The 11,714-nt window shown below is 36.4% G+C and overlaps 1 protein-coding gene across 5 annotated transcripts in view; it reads left to right on the forward strand.

Moving 5' to 3' along the window:
- The first annotated feature begins 925 nt into the window (after positions 1-925).
- The window catches only part of LOC127953313 (intercellular adhesion molecule 1-like), a 32,683-nt gene continuing 21,894 nt past the window's right edge, over positions 926-11,714 (forward strand). The window contains exons 1-5 of one of the 5 annotated variants that reach the window (XM_052552455.1): positions 957-1,221; positions 5,909-6,193; positions 6,300-6,629; positions 8,481-8,732; positions 9,369-10,372. In XM_052552455.1, the coding sequence (XP_052408415.1) occupies positions 1,122-1,221; positions 5,909-6,193; positions 6,300-6,629; positions 8,481-8,732; positions 9,369-9,538 (1,137 nt within the window). In that variant the 5' untranslated portion in view covers positions 957-1,121 and the 3' untranslated portion in view covers positions 9,539-10,372. Of the gene's footprint in view, positions 1,222-5,908; positions 6,194-6,299; positions 6,630-8,480; positions 8,733-9,368; positions 10,373-11,714 lie in introns of those variants that run through there. The other 4 variants (XM_052552454.1, XM_052552453.1, XM_052552458.1 and 1 more) reach the window with 4 other exon arrangements.

Here is an 11,714-nt window from a genome sequence, read left to right on the forward strand (position 1 = left end):
ATAAAGCAAATTATGCTGTGAGATTTCTTATCCTGTTTGTTAAAATGGAAGTCTAATTATGAGTTGCCATTTTACTGACATTTTTTAACTTAAAGAAAAACTGTGACGTTTATAAAATAAAGTCTACTTTTGAGATGACTTGTTAGGTATTAAAGTTTGTAAAGCTATGGGTGTCTCAGTTTACTGAGAAGACACAGTGTACTCTGTTATTCAGTGAGAACTAAATACTCCAAAATGCACAATCTCAGAGACCTCAGTGCTTCCTGACTTCTTATCAGAATCAAACCAACTCAGCCCCAAATTTCCGGATTCCCATGGAACATATTTTTTCCTCCTGTAGGCTACCCATAGAAAATAACCAGAATCTACAGAAACATGTTTTGGAATTGCATGCCTTTATTAATTAATTTATTGACACAGAAAAAGCCGGCAATAAATCAGGACAAACTGCAGCAACTCTGTCTGCCCAACACTGATTTAAAGATCATTTCACATTCAGTATCCAGTTATGGACATCTTAAACATTTGTTAAAACTTGAACGAAAAAAGTTTTAACATTTCTGTATTGTCATAAAGTAGATCTAATAAATATGAAAGACCAGATAAGGGTTTTGTACTCCAGTGATTTTTTTTCCTATTTCTTGATAGTCATTTTCTCTATGCACTCACTTGTTTAAGCATTATTACAAAAGTATTATTTGGTTATAAAATGAACAAATGTTATACTTAATAGAGTTTTGAAATTAGGCTAGTGTTAGATAGTCTACCAACATACAAAACAGCCTTTTTTGTTTTTACTCACAGCCTACTAAAATCTAGCCCAAATCTAGCCCCAATCTCCCCTTTCTAATACAGTAACGTTACAAAAAAAAGTCTGGATCTCTCGGTAAATTCCCATGTGTCATAGTCATTAAGGGTCTATGTGAAAGTAGAAGTGGGAGTAAAGTTAAGTGGATTGTGAAGGAGAGTTTGATCGGATCTCTACTCAGGAAAGGGCTGGACAAACACGTGGTCATTCTCACATTTTTATCTCTCAGTGGGTTAAGAGTATCGCATTGCATATTTCCTGAGGGAGAAGGACATCTTGTTTCTGAAGCTCAGGAGTTTAACATTGTTTTAAAATGCAGAAAGGGACGTTTCCTCTCACCACATCTTTGCGGGTTACTTATATGCGACTTGTGGTACTCGGATTTTTTTTCTTGTGCTTCTCACTACTCACAGGTAAGGGTTTTCTAAATATTTCGTATGATTCGTCAACAAAATGTCGACAATAACTGCGCCACCCGCTTGTAAGTTCGCTTAGTACTGCATACGTAAATGTTCATTGACAATTAGTGCCTCTGAGAATGCCATACTATTTTAATGCTTTATGTCTGTCGAATTAAAAGTATTATCATTAAACAGTCAAACAACTAACGGTTGTGAAGTTGTGTCTGCCTGTTCAGTAACTTGAAAGCCTTATTAAGTGCCTTCTGTTCTGATCTTGCTCACATATAAGGGTGCGAACAGACGACTTTCAGAGGAGTCCGATTTATTAAAATAACTTTTACCGCCAATTAGTCTGAGTTACGTTCTAACGGTAAAGCTCGAACAACCTGTTGCTATAGTTACTTCTTCAGACGAACGCGTCTCTATTGTCTGGTGAAAACACGGGCTTGTCGGTTTTGTGGTTACTTTTAAGCGCAGTAAAAATATATAATTCGTATAAATACTTTAAAGACCGGGCTACTTTTGGTTTTGTTTACACCTAGAGTAGAGCAATTTATCTGCGTTTGTCAACAAGGACTGGCCGCTGGAGGCTGGCTGCAAAAGGGAGTCAATCCCATATAAGTTACTCCCCATGTTAGCCCAACTTTACAGCAGGGAAAAAAAAAACGTTTACAGCCTCGTTCAAAAATGATTTTGGTCTATATAGGTAATTTTGCCCTTCAGGTCAACTGTGATTTAAAAAAAAAATTTATCTGTTTAAATTATATTAAGCCTTAAAGTTCTGCATATTTAAGGGCGTGGCCACCTGAGTGACAGGTGAATTGCAGCTGCTGACAGTGCCGTTTAGCTAGGTGGGCGTGGCTTCAGCAACCAGCTCCCAACTTTTGCCCGTTTTCGATTATCTGGGAGTGACATACGGTGATGCGCTGCCAAGATGGACAGCCCGCTCCGCCCACTTTGAACTTCAAATACGCTCTTCAGAAATCTGCAGGTGACGTCACGGACACTACGTCCATGTTGTAATACAGTCTATGATTTTGACCCATACCAGAATTTGCAGAAGATCACCTGTAAATAGCTTAACGTTACCAGAGGAAGGCGCAATACACTGTTTCTAATCTCTTCAAATCGTGCATATTCAAAAGAAACAAAGGTGTTGTTTAATGATGCCACACTGACTGAGTGTAGAATCATGGGAGTTGTCGTCTTCATCCCCACAGCCGATGCAATCTGATGGGATTTGTGGAGAAATCATGTTCATGATGTATTAAAGATTTATTGATGTCGTAGTTCGAAGCAGGGTGAGGCTGAAAAGCCATTATAGTGAAACAAGGCAGCTGAATGAGTTTGACACATGGCTCAAAAGCAGTGGAGCTTTTATCATGGCACAGTCGACCACCGCTTCCGCTCCTTCTGGTCGTGTGTAGGTGGTGTAAAGCAGAGCAGTTTTATCATACTAGATACATTGGAAAGTTCTGTTAAAATGCTACACTCTGCGGTCGTCACATGTCTTATAAAACGCATAACTTAATAAAAGCGTCTTGATTTCTACAAATCAAAATCAACAGTGTATGACATCATTGGTGGGTGACGCAATGACCTGGGATGAGCTACTGGCTGCATCCGAAAACTCTCAAATGCTATCTTCGGAGGCAGCATTCCAAGGATGGAAGGCATCAAGGCACGTTCAAATCCAAATTCAGTTTTTCTTCCTGTCTCCGGAGGTACCTTCTTTAAATCGAATTTTGAAGGCAGCATAGATGTATCTATCCTTCGCTGGCTTTGATATCCCACAAGCCTGTGCATTCCATTCTGTGATGGTTGAGCTTGAGCTAAAAAAAAAAAGGCGGCATCTGAAAGTTGCGTTTGGTGGTCAGTTTGTGTGTATATGTATATTTATGACTAACTTTTTGCACTTTTGATTTTAGTTTTAGCGAGAAATCAGTATTATAGTCAATAAATATTAGTTTAGTTATCACAAAAACTCTATTTTGTTATAGATCATTAAACCCTAAGGTTGTGGGTTCGAGTCTCGGGCTGGCAATATCACGACTGAGGTGCCCTTGAGCAAGGCAATGAACCCCCAGCTGCTAATCACATGCCATAATAAAGTTTTTGTTTACATTATACATGTTTGTGCTTTGTGTATATTTATTATGTATATATAAATACACATACAGTATATATTTAGAAAATATTTATGTTTATACATTTATATATTCATATTATTATATTTTTAGATTATTATTATTAGATTAATCATTTGACAGCACTAATTGAAATTAAACTTAAATGAATACAAAAGGAAATTTACAAAATGAAGTGGTCAAAAATCTTTTCTACATTTTGTTTTACTTCCCATGGCCCGTCTCTTATGATGACCCTCTAGGTCACACCTGATCTATTTAAAAAAAAAAAAAAAAAAAAAAAAATATTTAACAAAAACTTGACTTCCTGAAAATATTTTGACATATATGGTAAAATCATTTTCTTTATTGGCTACAACATAAAGGTGTATTGCTTAAAGAAATCACACTGCCATGAGGTTTTTGTCAGTTGTCAATTGTCTCAATCTTACAAACAGATCCTTAAAATTAAGAGATATTTTGATTAATTTAGAGGGTGTGTCATTCCATGCAAATTACCATCTTTCTCAAAAGTTGTTAATTCGGCTTGATCAATACAAATTCTAATTTATAGTTCCTGTCTCCATTTCGGGGAATGTTTTGTCTTGGGCTGAGTTCTTAAGGAAACTTTTGCAAGAAGATCAGGGCAGATCAGCCAGAAAGCCTTTAGTTTGGTGTGTGTGTCTACCCTACATACTATGTATTTTCTAAGATGAGGTATTTATTTATTTATTTCAAGCAAATAGTGTGACAACAGAAGAATACACAATAATAATAATAATAATAACTTACACTTATGCTTCTTTTACTCTTAGTTCCTCCTTTCAGAATTTGATATCTTTGAATTGGCTATGTAATAGGTATAATACATATTTACCTGACTGATAATACTTTGTTACATTTTATTTTATTCTGTTTTACTCTGTAAGACTCTAGTAGATTATGTTATATCCTTGTTACCGCATTTCCTGCATCAGGTTAGTAACTGATTAAAATTCAGTTGAAATAGAGCATAGGGCACACCAACTGTAACTTTAGAGATCCAGCTAACACTTGGTATTAGTTCAAGTGTACTTAGATTGCAAGGGCTTATAGGGAATGTAAGTTTAGGTCAACTGGATGTTGTTCGACCAAAATAGGGTGAGCCTAACCTCTGTTTTATTGTAATTTTATTATAGTTAAGTGATGGGGAAACCATGGCATGACCTTACCAAAGCTACAATCAGGAAAAGTAATGTAGGTTGGCTTGCATATATAGTAGTGGTCATGACCTCTGACTAGAAATAACTTAGCTTTATTCAAGTATGTACAAATCTATTTGGGCTAATTAAAAGTACTTTTAAGAATGAGCAAGCATAGGAGCAGCCGTCTAAAGTATTAGCCAATTTCCTCTGTCTAATAACCAAGACTGACAAGAATGAGACCGTAAGATACGTAAGAACGACCGAAGTGATATCTTTGAGCAACATGAGCACCGAATGAACAAGTACAATAATATAAAAAGAATAAACCAAATAATCAGATGTCTAGATAAATTATCCTATAAATGATCAATAATAAATAGCATTCTAACTCAAATGCGAGGTTACAATAAAATGGAGTCCGATTAAAATTTAACTTAAATTAAATAACTTTGCTTTCCAAAAATACTGAACACATGGGAAAACTTCATCCACCATTTGTTACCTGCCTCCATTGGGACGATCGTGTGGACCTCACAGGATCATATCACTCCTGTCTTGGAGTCTTTACATTGGCTCCCTGTCAGATTCTGTGTTGAGTTTAAAATTATTTTTTATAAAGTTTTGAATGGTTTGGCCCCTCATTATCTCTGATCTTTTAGCCCCCTACACACCAGCATGTGTAAAGTTGACCTTTTGATCGTTCCATTTATTTTTATTTTCAAAATCTATCGAAACTTTGGATTTCTTTGCCTGCCGAGATTAGGCAAACAGTATTTTGTTTTAATTACTGTTTTAATCCCTTAGTATTTTTACATTTTCCCTTAAAGCTTATTATTTGGGGGTAACTTTTACCTGATTATTTTGTAATTGTCTTATTCTTTATTGTTAAACTTTTGATAGTCTGCATTTTATTTTTCTCTGTATTTCACTTTAATTAATGCATTTTGTATAATTGTGTGTCTTATTTGATCTTATTCTTGTGAAGCGCTTTGTTGATGTTTTGTTGAAAAGATGTTACTTTTAAAAGCACTATAAAAGTTTATTTTAAATAAGATAATTGATTTACCATTAAGATTAGTTGGATTAAATTAAAGTCAGATTTATAAAAACAAGCTTTGCAAATTTAAGTTTTATGTTAAGTGCGTTAAAAAGAAAATTCTAAGGCAATGACTTAAAGGCACTGTGTTTGTATACATGTATTGTGTAGTACATTGTGATTTTGTGTAGTTTGTCAAGTCAACTGAAAATATGTTGAAATATTTGGAGGAAAACATTTCTGGCATTTTTGCTGATGTGTTGTCCGATTACTAATGTGAATTTAGTTTATTATTACAGTATACGTGATTCAAATACTGTACATCACAGCCTACTCTTCAATGTGTTTAACAGGTGCAGAAGCTGAATGTCCTCTTCAGCTCGACCCACAGAGAGCTGTTGTGAGATACGGCGGTTCTGTTGCAGTTAATTGTAGCACTTCAGACCTTCTGCATAAAGGGATGGGATGGGAAATCAGTTTGCGAGAAGTGCTCAAGAACTACACACGGAGTCTGATCACATGGAGAGTGTCAGAACTGAAAGAATGGAACATAAATCCAATATTCTGCTACATAAACCTAAACTATACAAGAGGTGATAGTAGTCAGTGTCAAATAGAGCTCCCAGTCACTGTTTACAGTGAGTTTCTCTGTTACTGATATTTTTTCCTGTTCATTCTCAGAAATATCTAATAAATGTAGATTCATCACAGCAGATTTCAGAGTGTGTAAATCTTCCTCCACAGAGACTCCAGACAGTGTGTCCATCAGCACTGTGAATCACAGAGGACCAATGATAGAGGGACAGCAGTATGAGCTCCAGTGTGACGTTCATGATGTGGCTCCTGTTCAGAATCTCACTGTCAGATGGTACAAAAATCAGACTCTGCTGCATCAAACCACCTTCACTGACACCATCGAGACTCCAGTGAATAAAAATGTCACACTCCTGATCCGTCCAGACAGAGCTGATATTGGAGCTCAATACTGGTGTGAAGCAGAGCTGGATCTGGGAGCAGAAGGACCTCAACCTCCTCCTAAAAATTCATCAACACCTCTCAGCATTACTGTACATTGTACGTAAGATCTGTTAGCTTCTATGATTCATCTTTTTTAGAGTATGTTTTATCCAAACCGAGAAGACTTTTAGTGGTTTTAGCAATGACACAGTGTGTCAAGTTGTGTACTAATAGGGATCAGATGCAGCATGTGACTTTTTTTTATAGTGGGAAAAAAAAATTATTTGATCCCCTGCTAATATTGTAAGTCTGCCCCCTTACAAAAATCGGTCTGTAATTTTTATGATAGGTTTATTTTAATGAATAGAGACAGAATACCAACCAAAAAATCCAGAAAAAATACATTATGTAAAGGTTAGAAATTGATTTGCATTTCAGTGACTGAGTGAAGTAAGTATTTGATCCCCAAGCAAAGCATGACTTGGTACATGGTGCAGAAACCCTTGTTGGCAAGCACAGAGCTGAGACGTTTTTTGTAGTTGGTCACCAGTTTGCACACATCTCAGGAGGGATTTTGATCCACTCTTCTTTACAGATTATCTTTAAATCCTTAAGTTTTCTTGGCTGTTGTTTGGCAACTCGAAGTTTCAGCCTCTCCACATCCTTTTAATAGTATTGAGGTCTAGGCCCGTCCATGACCTTAATGTGCTTCTTCTTGAGTCACTCCTTTGTTGTCTTGGTGGTATGTTTTAGGTCATTGTCATGTTGGGAGACCCATCAATGAATCAAATTCAGTGTTCTGGCTGAGGGAAGGAGGTTTTCATCCAGATTTTACAGTACATGGCCCCGTCCATTTGCTCCTCAATTCTGTGAAGTCGTCCTGTACCCTTAGCAGAAAAACAACCCCAAAGCATACTGTTTGCATCTCCGTGCTTGACTGTAGGCATGGTGCTATTAGGGTCATAGTCAGCAGTTCTCTTCCTCCAAAAACAATGAGACGAGTTAATGCCAAAGAGCTTATCTCTCATCGGACTACATCACGTTCTCCCAAGCCTTCTCTGAATCATTTTGATGTTCTTTGGCAAACTTTAAACAAGCTTGTACATGTGTCTTCTTGAGGAGGGGGACCTTGCGGGTGCTACAAGATTTCAGTCCATTGTGGTGTAGTGTGTTACCAATGGTTTGCTTGGTGACTGTGGTCCAAACTGCCTTAAGATCATTAACAAGCTCCTCCTGTGTAGTTTTGGGCTGATATCTCACCTTTCTCATGATCATCCTTACACCATGAGGCTAGATCTTGCATTGAGCTCCAGACTGAGAACGATTTATGGTTATTTTGTATTTCTTCCATTTCCAAATAATCAGACCAACAGTTCTCTCCTCCTCACCAAGCTTCTTTTCTGATGGTCTTGTAGCCCATTCAAGCCTTGTGCAGATCTACAATCTTGTCTCTGACATCCTTTGACAGCTCTTTGGTCTTGCCCATGGTGGTGGGAAAGGTTGGAATGGAAGATACAGATTGTGTGCACAGGTGTCTTATACACCTAACGAGCTAACATAAGGAGTAACGTCTTAAAGTGACAGGACTAATCTGTGTTCCACAGGGGCACATAACCAGTCTGTGGGAGCCAGAACTCTTGGTGGTTGGTATGGGATCAAATACTTATTTCACTTACTGAAATTCAAATCAATCTCTAACCTTTATATATTGAGCTTTTCTGGGTTTTCTTTGGTTGGTATTTTGTCACTAGCCATTAAAATAAACCTACCATAAAAATTACAGACCCTTCATTTCTTTGTAAGCAGGCAAACTTACGTAATCAGCAGGGGATCAAATAAATATTTTCCCCACTGTAAATCTCTACATTTGATTAGTTTTGTTGAAAACAAATATGGATTAAAAAAAGGGAGATGCAGTGTGCAGATGCAAAAGCTCTTAACCTGTGTGTTTTTGGTTCCTTCCTGTAGATAAACCGATCATCAATGAGACCAAACTGCCCTCAGTAGTGCGTGTGTTTCGAGGCTATCCAGATGTGCTTGTTTGTGAAGCCGATGGAAACCCAAAACCAACAATCAGCTGGAGCCTCGGCACAAATGGCACAGAACATAACATATATAGTGAAAAACTTAATATAACAGAGTCAACACCTGAGAATGTGTACTGCATTGCAAACAATTCTGTTGGCAATACCACCAGACATGTAAAAGTGTCCATACAAGGTAACTATGCATTTGTGTCATTTTCCATTAACCAGGTTTCAGTTTAGTAATACTAACGGTAATACTACAGAAAGGAATTGTGTCTGTTTCACAGTTGTATATTTTGTATTTGTTAGTCTGATTTTAACAAAATATGTGTTGGTTAAATTAAATATGCCAATTATTTTGAAAAGACTATTTAATAGTATGTTGTCAGGATAGATTTTATGTGAGTTCGTTTGAAGTGCCTCTGTTAAAAATCACAGATTCATGTTTGATTCTTTTTTTTGTCTCTTACCATTTTGTCTTTGACTTATGCTAATTTAATTTTTCCTTATTAAATCAATTTACACACTTTCTGATTTCCACACAGCGTCTTTTGCGGTTAGTGCTTTGGTCTTTTACAACATATTTACGTTTTTGTAAGAAGCTTCTTGGTCTGTTGGTCTTGCTCTGCTTGCAGTGTTCGTGTCACTGTGATTACATTAGGGCTTATTTTATTTATGGCTTGTGCTGTTGTATTGCATGGGTTTTTCTAGGCTTATTTAGATTAGCATGCATGATGCCGGATACTGATCTATCCCTAGTTTTGCTTTCTTGGATTTAATTCACTAAGTTGCTGATTTACTCATATATTTGTTTTTATTTTTGACACAGAGAATTACATACCCATAATATTAGTCATTGTTGCTGTAGTGGTGGTCATCTTTGTCATCTGCATCTACATCTTCTTGACATACTACAAAAAAACCAGGATTCGCCGTTATGATGTGAAGAAGCCCAATGCACGTAAAGAACTCTTAGCGCAGCCAGAACAGTCCCCGTGAAGGAACTCTGTCAGAGAAATATCTCTGCTTTGGTTATGTTTCCCTAATTTTGGATCCATCTGCTGATCCTCACTGTCCGCAGTCAGATTAGTCGGATCAGATTGTGATGAGAAATCATATGGATCAGTGTTATTTAAATTTACTTTAAGATGCAGTGCTGTCAAGGGATTAATTGCATCCAAAATACATTTCTGTTTACATAATGTGTGTGTACTGTGTATATTTGTTTATATAAATATTAACACGTGCATGTATGTATGTATTTTAGATTTTTTTTATGTTTATGTATTAAATATATGTATATATAATAATATAAATATATTAATTTATATACATATAAAAATATTAATTTATATACATAGAAATATTTCCAAAATACATACTGTATGTGTATATTTATATATATATAGAGTACACACATTTAAACTTGTATTAAAACTTTTATTTTTGTTGCGATTAATCACGATTAATCATTTGACAGCACTATTATCTATATTGTATTACAACTATGTTGAGAAAGACACTCAAGTACTACAGGTTGTAATTTTGTGGTGACTTTGTGGTGTTTTCTTGTGCCTAAGCTGTATGATATTTTTGTGATCTGTCCATGTAAATTTCTCAGACCTTTCTGTAAAAAGAATCTATTTTTGTGTAGAATATAATCTTTATTTATTATACGGAATTCACATAGTCACCTGTCTTAATAGGAGCACAAGTGTAAACTAACATATGACATATAAATGCATTTTTTGAGAGTTTATTTTAAAGAAAATGTCACAGCATTTCTATTCACTCATTAATATGGTAAAATAAAATTGTAAAAACCGTACTAAGTACTATGACTACAGTAGTTATTAGCTAAATAAGCTACTTTTTTTTACTTTCAAAGACTGAATAGACTGCATCAAAACCTGGCTTATGTATTCCACATTTGCCAAAATATTGTTTCTGAAGTTTGCATGAGTATAGCATTGGTCAAAGCATGAAACTGGCTGCCAATTAACCAATGCATGTATTTTGGTTTATTTTTTGCTGGCTGATACATTGACATCTGTGCAAATGTAAATGTTATAGTTAAGTTGGCTTGAGAAAGCCAACTTAAATTCTTTTTAAACAACTTTTTAAACTATTTTTTTTTTAATTTATTTTTTTTTATATAAAACACAATTACCTTAAAGCATAAGTGCTGATAGAGCCTCTGAGGACCCGCGGAAAAACATGAGATTCATTTTAACCAATAAGAAATGGATTGCAGCTTGTACATTTCTATTTTTGTTTTCATAGTTCATTCGTGGCAGTTTTTGGCATTATTTAAAATGGCAAATGTCAAGAGTTTGTTATTGTAATACGAGAGGGCGCCAGCACGAATCCCTTGGCTTTCAACGGACTTGCTCTACCATATAGAGATCTTGGCTCTGCACTCCCTCAGATATTACATGTTGTGTGCCCTAAAACTTTGTCCAGTGTAAGTGAGCGAATAAGTGCTAATTGTCCAACACTCATAGAAAGAATGTACGTATTATTTGGTTACTAAATAATGTATTTGCAGGCCGTACATTTCACTTTGTAAGATAAATTTGAAGTAACTTCATCAAACGCACCAACAACCACCCTTAGTAGCTTAGCAACCGCATACCAACACTCTACCAACCACTTAAGGTATCCTAGCAACTGCACTAGCAACCACCTTGAGTACCCTAACAACTTCAAAGCAACACCTTAGCAACCACCCAAGTATTCAAGCAACGCATAGCAACAGACAAGCAACCACCCCAAGTACCCTAGCATCCACATAGCAACACCATAGCAACAACACTGAGTAAACTCACAACTGCATAACACCCCGGAAAACACCTAGAACACCATAGCAACCATCTAGCAACACCTTAGCAACTAAAGGTCGACGTTGTATCGGTTTTGCCGATTAATCTTCACCGATAGTTGATTGCTAGAACAATCGGTTATCTGCAAAAATCCATGCCGATAGTTTTCCAGGTTGCATCTGTTGCTGGACTGTCTGAGAAGGGTCTGTTTTCATTATAGAGTGTGAGAGCATCATATAGTGGCTGAAGTCACAGACAGCACATGCTGTGTGTTCAGACACGTGATGCTCCACGCTGAACAGAGCGAGACACTTCAGACCTGGATTTAAAGGCACCCGACAGGAAATCCTGTT

This window comes from Carassius gibelio, chromosome B3 (genome assembly GCF_023724105.1).
Source record: "Carassius gibelio isolate Cgi1373 ecotype wild population from Czech Republic chromosome B3, carGib1.2-hapl.c, whole genome shotgun sequence".
NCBI classification, from domain to species: Eukaryota; Metazoa; Chordata; class Actinopteri; order Cypriniformes; family Cyprinidae; genus Carassius; species Carassius gibelio.